This window comes from Podarcis melisellensis, assembly GCF_964234715.1.
Source record: "Podarcis melisellensis genome assembly, chromosome: 10".
In the NCBI taxonomy this organism is placed as follows: Eukaryota; Metazoa; Chordata; class Lepidosauria; order Squamata; family Lacertidae; genus Podarcis; species Podarcis melisellensis.
The window spans coordinates 76,163,151-76,178,808 of NC_138542.1; the positions used below are offsets into that span (position 1 = coordinate 76,163,151).

Consider the following 15,658-nt stretch of genomic DNA (forward strand, 5'->3'; position numbering starts at 1 on the left):
TCTTTTGAGGGGAGTTAAGTCCATTAGTATTCCAGCTTAATAGTTACAGAGCCATGATGTAGTTACTTTGGTTTTCCTCCAACTGCACCAAGTGCTTGCTCTTGTTCTGTCGGTGGTATTATTGTCACTTTCTCTGGGCAGTCCAATCCAAAGGGTAATCTTGCTATGTCTAGTATTCCTCTTTTTAGTAATCCTCTGTCCAATGCTTTTTGTTCTGGTCCTCTGTCTGTTGGTTCTCTGTCCAATGCTCTTGGCTCTTCTCCAAATTCTTTCTGCAAATCTCCGTGATCTTTCAAAAAAATTCCTTTGTCGTCCACTGATCTTATTTTTATCTTTCTTCCTTTAAAGCTAAAAGATAGGCCTTGGGGAAATTCCCACCTAAAAACAATTCTATTCCTTCTCAGCAGGGCAACCAAATCTCCATAATTGGACCTAAGGTCCAAAAGATGTTTCGGAATATCTTTAAATATTTCCACTCTTGATTGGTGTATTTCCAGAGTCTGAAAGTGCAGGCTCAAAATTTTATCTCTCTCCTCTTTTGTTCGGAGGGTAATCAGACAGTCTCTCACCCTGTTCTTCTTCCCCTCTCTTCCAAGTCTAAAAGCACTCACTATCTTAAATTCTTCTTTCTCCAAATCCAAATCCCAGAAGTCTGCAAATTCCTGCATAAGAAAGTCTGTCAGACTGTCCTTCTCTAATTCAGGCACAGCTCTGATCCTCAAGTTTGTTTATTTCTCCTTAAGTTCAATCATAGAAAGCGTCGACCTGTGATCCTCAAGTTGCCTCTGTATATCTGGTATCTTCTCCTCTAGGGCAGCTGCTTTTTCCTTAGCTTCTTCAGCGGTCTGTCGAGTCAGAGCAGATTCCTGTAGCAATTTCTCAATAGTTTCTGTATTGGTATTCATCTTTTGTCCCAAATTATTAATGCTTATAGTGTTTTGGTCAATTTTAGTTGATGCTTCAACCACTTGTTTACTTAGCTTTTCCAATGATTCATTTATCTTACCTAATGCAAGTGCTGAAGCTTCTTCAGATGACATACCTTTTGACTTAGATTGTGTGGCTGCAGCCGCAGATGAGGCAGAAGGGCCAGATGTTGATGCTCTTCGCTGCCAAGATTTCCCAGACCTCGTCGTTTTGTCTTGGAGTGAATCTACTTTTTCTTTTCCATCTGCCATAACACTTCAAATAAATGCCCAAGGTCAATCCCACGGCCACAGTTTATTTTGAAGTGGAAAATTCCCCTGGCCCAATTGTTGTAACAATTTCAGAAATTTCCTCTAGGGGGACACAGTAGCAGTCTGTACTTGTTGCATTAAAAAGTAGCACTTTTTAAACCACCATTTCACAAAATAAAAGACAGTTTCAATTTCAGTTACTTTTCAGTTGCTTTCCCTTCTTTTTAAGATCAGGAGGAGACAGCCAGAAACAATGTATCTCCCTTGCAGAGGGAGACAACAGAAACAGCAGAGCTAGCTGTCAGAAAGTATTCTATTCACAAACAGTCCATTTCACAATGCGGCAGTCATTATTGTCCATGGCAGTCCGTTCCCAGGTTTTGAGCAGTAGATTTTTATTTCCTTCCCTCTCTCTTGCAGGCAAATATAGTCCAAGCCTCTCCCCCCCCCCTTCTCCTGCAACCAAGGGGGGAATTCACTTGTTTTGATGTTGGAATTTAGTCCTTTCCGATGAACTTTCCAAGACTTTAGCTTACAACTTCTTTGCTTTAGTCTATTTACAAAAAGCGGAAGGCTGACTTCCTGTTTATGCCTCCCCGCTTCGGTACCAAATTAGACCTTTTTTTCTTCCCTTTTTTCCAATTTATCCTACTCACGGGTAGTTGCTTTTATAGTCGAATTGTCACAGGAAAAAGTCAGCGCTCTCTGGTAATGGCTGTGCGGCTTTGCTCTGTGGAAGTAGCAGTTTCCTCTCAGCACCGTGCCACTCGCCAGCTTCACTCCGGAGCCCGTAGTCGGGTTTCCTTGTGAGTTGGGGGGGCGCAAAGGGTGCCCGCTGAGTCCCACGTTCACAGGCTTCACCCCGCCTGTGATTTTAGAAGGGTCTCCGCTTCACCGTAGCAGTTTGACCCGATTTCCATGGAGCAGATCCCTCCAGCTCAGAGGGAATCCGCCATTACCGATGGCGCTAAACCCGGAAGTCGAATATCCTGCTTTTCAGTGCCAGATTAGGATAGTCCTCTGTCAGAAGACAAGCACACGTCAGGCAGCACATCATTATAAAGAACCATTGGGGTGGGTGTTTCCGCCTGGGATTCCCATGTGCCAGCTGCTTTCCTTCTGCTTCTCCTGCTCTCCCCATGCAATGTGAGGCATGTAGACAGAAGTCCATCTCCAAGAACAGGAGCTTCCCTCAGCACCCATTCAGCTGACCCCAAGCACAAAGCCTTGTCACTAGTTCTCTGACTTACCCAGGCCACAGTCCCTGGAAAAGATGTAGACCTGGGTCGCCCAAAATGGTCCATATGGACCTCCTCAGGTCAGCGGGACTGTGCAGGTGATTCATGAAGAACTAGAGGTGGAAACGGGGGCAGCCACTTGATTTGAAAGGCAGTCCCACAGGAGAACAGTATTCCAAGATCATGCTGTGTTATTAAAGATGATTCAGGATTATGAAAGTTTGCTGATGCATTACTACCTTTTGACATCATAGCATTTTCATTTCCTAAAAATTGGGAACATGGGGAGGACATGGGAGAATGTAGGAGATGTTGAAATAAGAGAAGGTGCTAATGGCGGTTGATGTGTCCTTTTTTTCTGTGTTCTTTTTCCTGAAACCCAAACAGGATTTCCTTTCTGCCAACTCTGAAAAAGGGGATGGAGAAGACAGAATTGCAGGGGACAGGGCACCTTTCGTTTCATTAGGAATAGCCATTAAAATGTGTGAAATGTGGAATATGCTTCACTGAATGAGCACACAAAGTTCACATCAACGAACAGAAAAAGGAAAGAACCCATTTAAAGGTATGGAGTGCGGAAAGAGCCTCTCTTTCAATGCAAAACTTAGAACACACCAGCGGACTCACACAGAGAGAAAACATTTTAAGTGCAGGGAGTGTGGGAAGAACTTCAGTCAGAGTGGAAACCTTAAATTGCACAAACGGACTCACACAGGGGCGAAACCATATACATGTATTGAATGTGCAAAGAGTTTTAGTGATAGTGGAAGCCTTAGAAGACATCAACGGACTCACAAAGGAGAGAAACCATATGAATGTATTGAGTGTGGAAAGAGCTTTAGTAATAATGGAAACCTTAGACAACATCAACGGACTCACACAGGGGAGAAACCATTTAAATGTATGGAGTGTGGAAAGAGTTTTAGTGATAGTGGAAGCCTTAGGAAACATCAACGGACTCACACAGGGGAGAAACCATATGAATGTATTGAGTGTGGAAAGAGCTTTAGTAATAATGGAAACCTTAGACAACATCAACGGACTCACACAGGGGAGAAACCATTTCAATGTATGGAGTGTGGAAAGAGTTTTAGTGATAGTGGAAGCCTTAGGAAACATCAACGGACTCACACAGGGGAAAAACCATTTAAATGCATTGAGTGTGGAAAGAGCTTCAGTCGAAATGGATACCTTAAAACACATCAGCAGACTCACACAGGGGAGAAACCATATAAATGTATGGAATGTGGAAAGAGCTTCAGTTACCATTCAGGCCTTAGATCACATCAACGGACTCACAAAGGAGAGAAACCATATGAATGTATTGAGTGTGGAAAGAGCTTTAGTAATAATGGAAACCTTAGACAACATCAACGGACTCACACAGGGGCGAAACCATTTAAATGTATGGAGTGTGGAAAGAGTTTTAGTGATAGTGGAAGCCTTAGAAGACATCAACGGACTCACAAAGGAGAGAAACCATATGAATGTATTGAGTGTGGAAAGAGCTTTAGTAATAATGGAAACCTTAGACAACATCAACGGACTCATACAGGGGAGAAACCATTTAAATGTATGGAGTGTGGAAAGAGTTTTAGTGATAGTGGAAGCCTTAGGAAACATCAACGGACTCACACAGGGGAGAAACCATATGAATGTATTGAGTGTGGAAAGAGCTTTAGTAATAATGGAAACCTTAGACAACATCAACGGACTCACACAGGGGAGAAACCATTTCAATGTATGGAGTGTGGAAAGAGTTTTAGTGATAGTGGAAGCCTTAGGAAACATCAACGGACTCACACAGGGGAGAAACCATTTAAATGCATGGAGTGTGGAAAGAGTTTTAGTGATAGTGGAAGCCTTAGGAAACATCAACGGACTCACACTGGGGAGAAACCATTTCAATGTATGGAGTGTGGAAAGAGTTTTAGTAATAATGGAAACCTTATACAACATCAACGGACTCACACAGGGGAGAAACCATTTAAATGTCTGGAGTGTGGAAAGAGTTTTAGTGATAGTGGAAGGCTTAGATCACATCAACGGACTCACACAGGGGAGAAACCATTTGAATGCATGGAGTGTGGAAAGAGTTTTAGTGATAGTGGAAGCCTTAGATCACATCAACGGACTCACACAGGGGAGAAACCATATAAATGTATCGAGTGTGGAAAGAGTTTCCTTTTGAATACAAGCCTTAAATCACACCAACGGACTCACACAGGGGAGAAACCATTTACATGTCTGGAGTGTGGAAAGAGATTCAGTCAGAGTACACACCGTAGAAGACATCAACAGACACACACAGGGGAGAAACCACATAAATGTATAGAGTGTGGAATGAGTTTCCGTTGTAATACAAGCCTTAGATCACATCAACGGACTCACACAGGGGAGAAACCATTTAAATGTATCGAGTGTGGAAAGAGCTTCCGTTATGGTAGAAACCTGAGAGTACATCAACAGACTCACATTGATAAGAAACTATTTCAATGTATGGAGTGCAGCAAGAGCTTTAGTGATAGTGGAAGCCTTAGAAGACATCAATGGACTCACACAGGGGAGAAACCCTATGAATGTATGGAGTGTGGAAAGAGCTTCACTCAGAGTGCAAACCTTAGATCACATCAACGGAGTCACACAGGGGAGAAACCATTTAAATGCATGGAGTGTGGAAAGGACTTCAGTCAGAGTGGAACACTTAAAAAACATCAACAGACTCACACAGGGGAGAAACCACATAAATGTATCGAGTGTGGAAAGAGCTATACTATTAGTGGAAGCCTTCGATCCCATCAACGGACTCATACAGGAGAGAAACCATTTACATGTGTGGAGTGTGGAAAGAGCTTTGGTGATAATGGAGTACAGTAAATACTTCACTCAGAGTGGAAATCTTAGAAAACATCAGCAGACACACAGGGGAGAAACCATTTAAAGGTATGGACTATAAGTAAGATTGGAACCCTTGATTTATGTCAACAAACTCACACAAAAGACAAACCATATAAATATCAGGAAAGTAGAAAGAGGTTCACTCTTAGTGGAAGTTCAGAATCAACAGACTCACGGACAGGAAGAACTTTAAGAGTTGAAACCCTTCAAACCATCAACAAACTCAGAGAGGAGAAGCAGTTTAAATGAAAATATTGCAAGAAGTGCTTTATTTATAATACAGTGATCAAGGAACATCCCGGGACTCCCACATGGGAGAACCCATTTAGATGTATGGAGTGTGGGACGTCTTCCTCTCAGAGTCCACTCTGAGCAATGAATTCAGCAGGAAATCATTCATAAAAGCATGAGGTATATGTGAAGTTCTGGTGTTTATATGTAAAACTGTATAATAATGAAATAATGAAGGCAACATCTCACAATAGTGAGTATAATTTTAGATGAAAGCACCTTTGGTTTTTGCACCAAACTCTGTCACCCCCCCCCATGATCTCCAAGCATTGCTTCTTCACCAGAACTTCATCGCTGCCTCCTGCCCAGCGCGTTCTGAAGAAAACTTGAAATACTGAAATTGAATGGGAGATTTCCCCCCCAGCCTAATTTCAAGAGGGGGAAAGAGGGGCTGCAGGTACCAGGGAAGTCTCCTGGGGGCCCCATCTTCACTCATGAACCCCATGGGGCAACCCCAGAGCTCCTGCTCATTCTGGGGTTTGAGGAAGATAGTATTTTTCCATAGTCCCAGAATTTTTGATTCAGTCATGTACTCTGGAGTTTTCTCACCAGAGGACCACAGTGCTGTAGCTGCTGTTGTTGTTATGGACTGGCTGGTGAGGGGGGGGAGGCACCAGTTGGGGGACCCACAAGGGAAGAAGGCTCCGAGCCTGGGGACGGGTGGGGGGATGAGCCGAAAGAGGGAGAAAGGGGAGCAGACCGGAAGGGGAGATGTTGCAAGCTGAGGAGGAAACAGGGTTTGGTGAGCGGGAAGAGGCTGAGGCAGAGAGCAGTTCAGACTCACAGGGAGGAGAGGAGGGGGCCAGGAGATCCAGAGGAGGCAGGCTGCTGAAGCATCCAGGGAGACCCCCACACACACACCTGCTGCGACCAGCACATGCCTTTGCGTCTGGCGGTTAGAACTCTTAGAATGTGGAGGTCCCATTTTTCAACCAAAACCAAAACCCACTAACCAAATCCTGCCCATTTTAGGAGGAATGAATTGTTTTAAGGAGTGGAAAAAGGAAATATCTAGATTAATATGGAGTGGGAAAAAAAAACAAGAATTAAACACCAGGTATTAACAGATAAAAAGGAGAGAGGAGGTTTTGCATTGCCAGATTTGGAATTCTACCATGTGGCGGCAGGATTGGTTTGGATAAAAGACTGGATTACACTAAAAGATACAGACGTATTAGACTTGGAAGGCCACGAGAATCGGTCTGGATGGCACTCTTCTTTAATGTACGGAAAGGTTACAGATAGGTAGCCGTGTTGGTCTGCCATAGTCAAAACAAAAAAAATTCCTTCCAGTAGCACCTTAAAGACCAACTAAGTCAGTTCTTGGTATGAGCTTTCGTGTGCATGCACACTTCTTCAGATACAGCGAAAGTACGGAAAGGTGAAGGTCCACAGGGGATTTTTGAGCCATGTGATAAGGAAATCGTGAAATAAAATCTGGAATAAATATAAAGGACTACTTGAGCCAAAAATACCCTTGTGGACATCAACAAGAGAAGCCATATACACATGTTAGAATATTTACAGCTAGCAAAACTGACGGGCCAATCGGGGAAAAAAAATCCGGCCAACCGAAGGTCCCATCTGGGGTGCCATCTGTTGTAAACAAAAGCTCCCTTCTTCCCTTATGGGGGACACAAGAGCCCTTTATAGAGTCCCTTGTAGGTTCTCCATCGGTAGGAGAAAAGAGCAAAGGCAACCAGAGACTATTGAGAAGCAAAGCAGCTACTAAGCCTGATCTTTATTGATCGGCTGCAACAGGGTGCTCCCCTGAGGAGGACCCCCAACCAAGGTGTGCCTGGCCTTATATAGACATTTTATATTCCCTGACCTGGAGCTCCAGACCACCCCTCCAAACATCACAGAAGGGGTGTAACCCCAGACCACCCCCCACAAACATCATACCTACATCACAGAAAAGGTGGTCTACAACAGAAATTTGAATGTTGTCATTTTTCCTGTCTGCCAGGTTATCTGATAATGCCTTATCTGATTCCCTTTCCTGGTAGTCTGGCCATCCTTTGAGATGGTGATTACCCAATTCCTGAGACAATGGGAAGGTTCCCTCACCTGCTCCCTCCTTGCAGAGAAAACATTTGGTCAGTTTGGAAGTCTAAATGGTTTCAGGACGGTCTTCCTGTGCTGCTCCAGACATGTGGTCCACATATCTATGTATGCGCTTGGTTGGTAAATTTATGAACATTTATTATATATACAAGACATTGTTACAGAAAATCTAGGTGCGAGGCTGCTCTGCCACCCAGCTCATCAGACTGAGTCCGCGGGTCCCTGCGGAACAAAAGGAGCGCAGCCAGAGACCAGAGCAAGTTGGAGAAGATCCACGTTTATTGCGCAAGAGGTTCAAGGCAAGATTGAACCCCGAGGATGGGGTGACATGAACTTTTAAAACTTCCCACCATTACCCAAGATACAGTTCAAAGGCATCATCACTACATCATTGCTACATCACGATTACATCAGAAAAGGGGTGGGTTACACGGGATTAACATATGGAGGAGGGAGGGGGAAACATGCAGAGCTGGAACATGTATTGAAAGGCACATTCTGAGTACCGGTGGTAAGAGAACAATGGGGTCTTAGTTTGCATGGTCTGTCACCCGGCCAAGCCTGGAGGAAGGGCTAGACTGGGTGATTTGGCATCAATGAGGTCTTTCCTGGGCGTACGTGACCGTGACCTCCCATTTGAGGGATTATGGAAGGTACTGGGCAGGCTTGAAGTGCTAAGGAAATTGAGCAGTTTGGCATTGAAAGCAAGAGAATCGGTGGTACGGGTGATTTTGTATGAATTTTTATATTTTTTTAGCCCTTTGAAACAGTGGCAGCTCATTTGGGAAACGAATTGCTACATTGTATCAATTTTGACAGGCTTAGCAAGGGCTTAGCAAGGATACGAGGCGTCAGTCCATTCTTCTCCCCGCAGGGAGCTGTCAACAGCTTGTCAGAAGGTGAATGAGGCCTGCAGGAGCTGACACTGCAGACCAAATGCATTGTGCTGATTGGCTGGAGGCTTCGTTGGCTGCAGGCTGATTGGTCAGGACGCTCCCGTAGGCAGATAGTCTGTTCATTCATAAAATACGCTCCTCGCTCCTCCGGTCTACCCAGGGAAAGGGAAAGGGCACTTTATTGGGGGGGCTTGGGTTTCGTGTGGTGCTTAGTGCAAAAGAGTGAGGGGGCTGAGGGGTCCTTGTAGGGCCGGGCGCCCTTGAGGTCATCGCCTTGAACCCTCTGAAGGCTTCTGGGAAGGGGGTTGACAAACATGCCCCCCTTCCGTATCAACCTTAATTTTTTTATTACAGGATTCATCCAGTCCAGCCTGTCGCATGATGAATTCTGCATATAAGTTAAATAAGCAGGGAGACAATATACAGCCTTGTCGTACTCCTTTCCCAATTTTGAACCAATCAGTTGTTCCATATCCAGTTCTAACTGTAGCTTCTTGTCCCACATAGAGATTTCTCAGAAGACAGATGAGGTGATCAGGCACTCCCATTTCTTTAAGAACTTGATATAGTTTGCTGTGGTCGACACAGTCAAAGGCTTTTGCATAGTCAATGAAGCAGAAGTAGATGTCTTTCTGGAACTCTCTAGCTTTCTCCATAATCCAGCGCATGTTTGCAATTTGGTCTCTGGTTCCTCTGCCTCTTCGAAATCCAGCTTGCACTTCTGGGAGTTCTCGGTCCACATACTGCTTGAGGCTTCCTTGTAGCATTTTAAGCATAACCTTGCTAGCGTGTGAAATGAGGGCAATTGTATGATAGGTGGAGCATTCTTGGGCACTGCCCTTCTTTGGGATTGGGATTCATGTGTTGCAGGAAACACATGAACTCCTCTTTGTCCTCAGGAATATAATGGGGAGAGGAAAGGAGCAACCGGGCAGGTGACAAGAAGAAGAAGAAGAGGAGGAGGAGGAGGAGGAGTAGTAGTTTAGATTTGATATCCCGCTTTATCACTACCCTAGGGAGTTTCAAAGCGGCTAACATTCTCCTTCCACCCCCCCCCCCCACAAACACTCTGTGAGGTGAGTGGGGCTGAGAGACTTCAGAGAAGTGTGACTGGCCCAAGGTCACCCAGCAGCTGCATGTGGAGGAGCGGAGGCGCGAACCCGGTTCACCAGATTACGAGACTACTGCTCTTAACCACTACACCCCACTGGCTCTCAACAAGACACTCAGGTTACCACCACAACTCCTCCCTCAACCCCTCCTCTTTGTGATGTGTCAATGATGTAGTCATGATGTAGTCTTGGGGGTGTAGCATGGGGGATTTGTTGTTGTTGTTTAGTCGTTTAGTCGTGTTCGACTCTTCGTGACCCCATGGACCAGAGCACGCCAGGCACTCCTGTCTTCCACTGCCTCCGCAGTTTGGTCAGGGGATTAGCAGCTAATAAAAGTTGGGGTCTTCTTTTGTTGGGGGCTTCCATCTTGTTCCACCTGGGGGCAGGTGGGAGTCCTGTGGTGACAGTTTTCCATCAAGACGTACTGGCTGCTCTTTTGCTCTCCTCTTCCTGGCTGGTCTCCTTGTTTCTGGTCCAAGGGATCCCTCAGATTTTGGAATCCACTTCTGGCTCCAATTGTATCGGCTGCTTTGCTGAGCCTCTTGGCTCTTGTGGCGGGACGGGGCCTGTGTCCAGGGTCATTGTCCTGGCCTGAGTCAGAGGCTGGGGTGGGGAGCTGGCATTTGGGGGGGTCGTTTAACTGCCCCCCCCGTTCCTGGTTTGAACAGCGCCAATACCTAAAACAAGCTCATGGCGTGGGGTGGGGGAGGGGAGGATGTAGCACTTGAAGGGGGGACCCCTCTTTGCAGCTGGATCTCCGGGATCAGCCCCTCCCCCGCTCTCCTGATCCAGAAGGAAGAGGGGAGGGGGGGAAACCTTCCTCTCCCCCCTCAATTCTTTCCCTCCCCTCCCGGCACCTCCTCCTCTCACCCCGCCCCCACAAGCCCAGATCCCGCCCCCAAACGTCCCACCCCTTACTCCTCCTCCTCCTCATCCAATCCGGCCCTTCTGTCCCAGGAATGGTGGGTATGAGCCCCCTCCCACCCTGCCTTCTTCTCCAGGAAGTGGAGCTTCCACTCCGGATTGCTGCTCTGCCCCCGTAGATCTAGGGGGGCGGCTTTCGATGCTGCAGGAAAGGAAAGGAGAATCGGGAGCGAGGACAAAGAGGTAAAGGGGTCGCGGGGGGGAGAGGGGAGAAAAGGACCCAGAGACCCCTCCAGCTCCCCCAAGCGCCTTCCGTGGGGCCTGGATCCCGGCACGCGTGCTGCGAAGGGGCGGAGATGGGGCGCCCACCCACGAGGACTCCCTGGGGCGCGGAGAAGCGGGCCAGGAAAGGGTTAAGGGGTGTGGGAGGCGCCTGGATAGAGACCCCCCTGTCCCTCCCCGGCTCGTCTTGGGGGGCAATAGGGATGGAGAGATGGGGGCGCATGGCGAGGGGTGAGCCAAGGGGGCCTCTGGGTGCAGAGGAGACTCCAGGAGAGAGGAAGGGGGCCAAGGGTGGGGGGAGGAGGAGGGAGGAGACGAGGACCCATAGACCCCGCCAGCTCCCCAAGCGCCTTCTGTGGGGCTGGGATCCCGGCACGCCTGCTGCGAAGGGGGCTTTCCTCGCAGGGCGGACCCCTCGCCCGGTTTCCCCTGGCTCCGCGCGTCCCATTGTTACTGTGAGAAGGAGTAAAACAAGGTGTGCCTCAAACTCAGTTGTAAATTCCAGCGTTGGGCTATTGTAAATTCCAGCGTTGGGTTCGGCTGCAGGGGAGCCAGGTCGACAAGATAAGGAAGTAGAAAGAGTCTCTAAATAAGGTTAGGTTTAGAGAGTGTAGAATGGTTGATGTATTAGTACCATGTTTTATGATGATAGGTAGATTGTAAGCCAAGCCTCAAATGAGGGGCGGCAGCAATAGGGATATATACTCTTGCCCGTCCATTGTTCGGGGCTCTTCGTACCACCCTGGGACGGGGAGCCCGCCTTTGCAAACGCGTTATAATAAAAGAGAAGTGATAGACCTTACCTCGGTATCTCCTTGTCTTATTATAAGTCCACGTAAGTAACTTCTCACAATTCTTGGCGCCTCAACGTGGGGCTCCCGACAACCTGCTCAGCGGGAGCTGGGGAACGGATCAGCCGGCACTCCGATTTGCGGAGAGATCTGTTGCTCAGGGCCCGCGGTGACAGGCTCCGGGAGCTGAAACGACGGAGAACCGACTTAAGATATTCTGAAAGACTGGTGGTCTGGGACCGCTGCAGTCGGGGACTGCCTCGCCCTGCAGGGACGCCTGCCAGTTTACCAGCCACCGAGAAGGAGGCACTAGACTGAAGGGGGTGAGTATCTTGGTAATATATCCCTGGGAGGGGGAATATTGGGTGTTGTTGGTGTGTGGTCTCTGTATGAAAGAGAGGTTCCAAACGGACGCGTGAGTGTGGACCGGGGGGCCTGGGACCCCGGCGGGAGGATTAGCTTGCGGTTCCGTTCTCCCGCGAGGGAAACGGCCAGGCGATTCCGCGCGATTGTGTGAGTGAACGAAAAAGAGACATAATAGAGTATGGGAAAGAGTCAGAGTACATGTAGAAGGGGCCCCAGTAATGGGACCAAGGACCCCATAGATCCAAATAGTCCTTTGGGACAGGTTTTGTTGGCTTGGGATGATAAGGCAATTAGACCCAGATAGAGTCAAAGGGATCATGGAACTACGACCACCTAAAGATAAAACTGATGTAAGAAGAATGTTAGGATTATTGGGATATTGCAGATTGTGGATAGATCAGTATTCAAAGTTGACTCAGTTTTTGAATAGGAAACTGACAGGAAAACAAGAGGAGGTGCAATGGGACGAGGAAGATAAGGCCAGGTGGGAAGAAATTAAGAAAACTTTAATAACTAGTCCGGCTCTGGCCCTGCCAAATCTACAGCAGCCGTTCCACTTGTATGTGACAGTGGCTGCTCAGACGGCAGTAGGAGTCCTGGCTCAGAAAAGAGGGGGGCGATATCAGCCAGTAGCTTATCTAAGCGCAACCTTAGAACCAGTGGTTAGAGGATGGCCGGCGTGCATTCAAGCGGTGGCTGCAGCGGCCGAATTAGTATTGGAAAGCAGGAAATTGACCTTTGGGGGAGCACTGATAGTGCACAGCCCTCATCAGATAGGCGCGGTACTGACAGGTGCTGCACCCACCTGGATGACGGACAGGCGCCTAGTGCAATATGAAGGGATACTCAGAACTGGAAATGATATAACCATAGGGACAGATAGAAATTTGAATCCAGCGGAATTCCTAAGAGGGGAGCGGCAAGAATGGGAACTCGAGGAGCATGATTGCCTTAAGGATATAGAATTAATGGCCAAAGTTAGGGAAGATCTAAGCGAGGTACCTCTAACGGAAGGGGAAAGATGGTTCGTAGATGGATCTAGTCATGTGAGGGAAGGAAAAAGAAGGTCGGGATACGCAGCGGTCAAGGAAGACGGGGAGACGATAGAGAGTGGGGCCCTCCCTAGCACGTGGTCAGCCCAGAAATGTGAAGTAATGGCGCTAACCCGAGCCCTGGAATTGGCAACCGGGTTAGATGTGACAATCTGGACTGACTCAAGATATGCATGGGGAGTGGTGCATACTTTCGGTCGGACCTGGAGAGAAAGGGGCTTCATAAAGGCGGATGGGAAACAAATTGAACACGTTGCTTTACTCGAGCGGCTACTAGAATCCCTGATGGGACCTCGGAAGATAGGCATTGTGCACATCCTCGCCCATACCAAAGGACACAGCCCGGAGGAACAGGGAAATGCATGGGCTGATCTCCGAGCGCGAGAAGCGGCGGAGGGGGAACCAAGGAAGGAAATAATTAAACAATGTGTCCTGCAAGTACCTGTGATTGACCCACAAGATGTAAAAGATTTAGTGTTCACTCAAAAGGAGAAAGAATACATGGAAAAGGAGGGATGGAAAAGAAAAGGAGAAAGTTGGGAGACTCCGGAAAAGCAAATGGTCCTTCCAAAATCAACTATGTTGAATATATTGGAGAAAATACATGAAGGAAGTCATTTAGGCACGGAGGGAATGGTGAATTTGGTGAAGTCAGTGTATTGGAGTAGAGACATGTGGCCGATGGCGCACGCCATCGCATGGAAGTGTCTGATATGTCAAAAGGTTAACAAAGCCCGGGCAAGGAAAACTGAAAGGGGTGGGCGGCCTCTAGCGGTATGGCCCTTCCAGAGAGTACAAGTAGATTTTACCGAACTGCCAGAAAGGGGGGGGGGCAGAAGTATTTGTTGATATTTAAAGATCATTTGACAGGTTGGATTGAGGCCTTCCCTAGCCGTAGGGCCACAGCTCAGGTGGTTAGCAAAGCCATTCTGGAACACATTCTTCCTCGGTATGGAATAATAGAAGTCATAGACTCTGATAGGGGAACTCATTTCACCCAAAAAGCAATGTAGGAGGTAATGAGAGCTGTGGGGATCACGTGGAATTTTCATATGCCCTGGCGCCCTGAGAGTAGCGGAAAAGTGGAACGGGCAAATGGGGAAATAAAAAAACATTTGACTAAGTTATATCTTGAAAATGGGCTGCCTTGGACGAAAAATCTCCCTTTGGCACTATTAAGGATGAGGGTGGCTCCCCGAAAAGACACCGGTCTGTCCCCTTTTGAGATGATGATGGGTCACCCATATCTGGCAGTGTTAGGAAACCCTCAAATCGAGTTCAGGGATCAGTTTATCAGGAAATATTTGCAGTCACTGTCCCAGTCTCTGTTATCTTTCCACAGACAAGGCATACTAGCACAGCGGCCCCCGCTCCTGGAGCAACAGCACACCTTCCAGCCCGGAGACCTGGTCCTGATAAAGGCTTGGCGGACGGAGAAACTCAGCCCGAGTTGGGAAGGCCCATACCAGGTCCTGCTCACAACCGAATCAGCAGTACGGACCAGAGAGCATGGATGGACCCATTACCACCGGGTGAAAAGAGCTCCACCTGAAAATTGGACGGCAGTGACTAGTCCAAACAATCCGCTGAAAGTTACGCTTACCAAATCAGGAACCGGGATCCAGAAGGGCGCACCTAGACTGTGATGTGTTTGTTTTGTACCTGTGTGTGTTTTTTCGAGTGCTGTTGCTGTCAACATTGCGAAGGGTGTGTGCAGTGTGTGCATTGTACTGAAAGGTGCAGCATCATCTTTATAGAGGACGTTATACTCCAATATTGTGAAGTGAAATTAGGAGGGGAGGTAACGTGCCAATTAGCAGAAACCCCAACGGTGAGGCAAGCTTTAATCTATTTGAACCCCACACATGAAAGATAACTGGCAAGTATTAGGAATAGATAAAGGACAGGGCCTAAATGGAGGGGCAGGGGTCTGGTGTGGAAATCGTGGTTGGGAACAATCATATTTACAGGAAAGAAAGTACCTTTTCCAGAGAATAAAAGGAAGTAACGTGGGGGCTCGGGCCGGGGTATATAATTATTGGTACACAGAGGGAGTTAATAAGCAGCCCACCTATAGAGGCCCTGAGGGAATAAATCTCACTAGGGGAGCGGCCTCCACCGACTGCTCCACAGGAAAATGCAACCCAGTATGTCTATGGGCGAGCGAGAGACCTTCTACTTCGCCTAAATTTGTGCACATAGGTATAGGCATTGATAGAACTGGAAAAGATCCCTATGGATATCTCATCATACAAATACACACAACTAAGGTAACGAGACAACCCATATCAGTATTCGAAGATTTTGAGGAAGAAGTACAGCATTTAAATACCCTTCCCCTACCCCCTAAAGCCCATAATATGTTCCTAAGTTTAGCTGAGAATATAGCCAAGGAATTAACGGTGAAAAATTGTTTTGTATGTGGAGGAACAAATATGGGGGATCAGTGGCCATGGGTGGCTCATGAGGTAAACTATACGGAGGTATATAAAACACAAAACAATTACACTTATAAGCATTTGGGTAACGAGGTATGGCAAATCTCTAATCACCTAGTTGGGACAGAATGCTTCACCAGGAACACCAGCCGAATAAATGGAACGCATGTGGGGACACTCCCTTG

General features: G+C 47.4%; 4 protein-coding genes across 4 annotated transcripts in view; 3 read left to right on the forward strand and 1 right to left on the reverse strand.

Moving 5' to 3' along the window:
- LOC309378680 (uncharacterized protein) overlaps positions 1-15,658 on the reverse strand; it is a 141,543-nt gene that overhangs the window by 43,594 nt on the left and 82,291 nt on the right. The window lies entirely within an intron of this gene.
- The window catches only part of LOC309378764 (uncharacterized protein), a 63,705-nt gene that overhangs the window by 13,573 nt on the left and 34,474 nt on the right, over positions 1-15,658 (forward strand). The window lies entirely within an intron of this gene.
- The window catches only part of LOC309378643 (uncharacterized protein), a 58,937-nt gene that overhangs the window by 9,031 nt on the left and 34,248 nt on the right, over positions 1-15,658 (forward strand). The gene's annotated exons all lie outside the window — the stretch shown is intronic.
- LOC309379841 (uncharacterized protein) overlaps positions 3,656-15,658 on the forward strand; it is a gene marked incomplete at both ends in the record, with an annotated part of 56,533 nt that continues 44,530 nt past the window's right edge. Inside the window, one exon of the mRNA XM_081929305.1 lies at positions 3,656-5,165. Coding sequence (XP_081785431.1) covers positions 3,656-5,165 — 1,510 coding nt within the window. The remainder of the gene's footprint in view (positions 5,166-15,658) is intronic.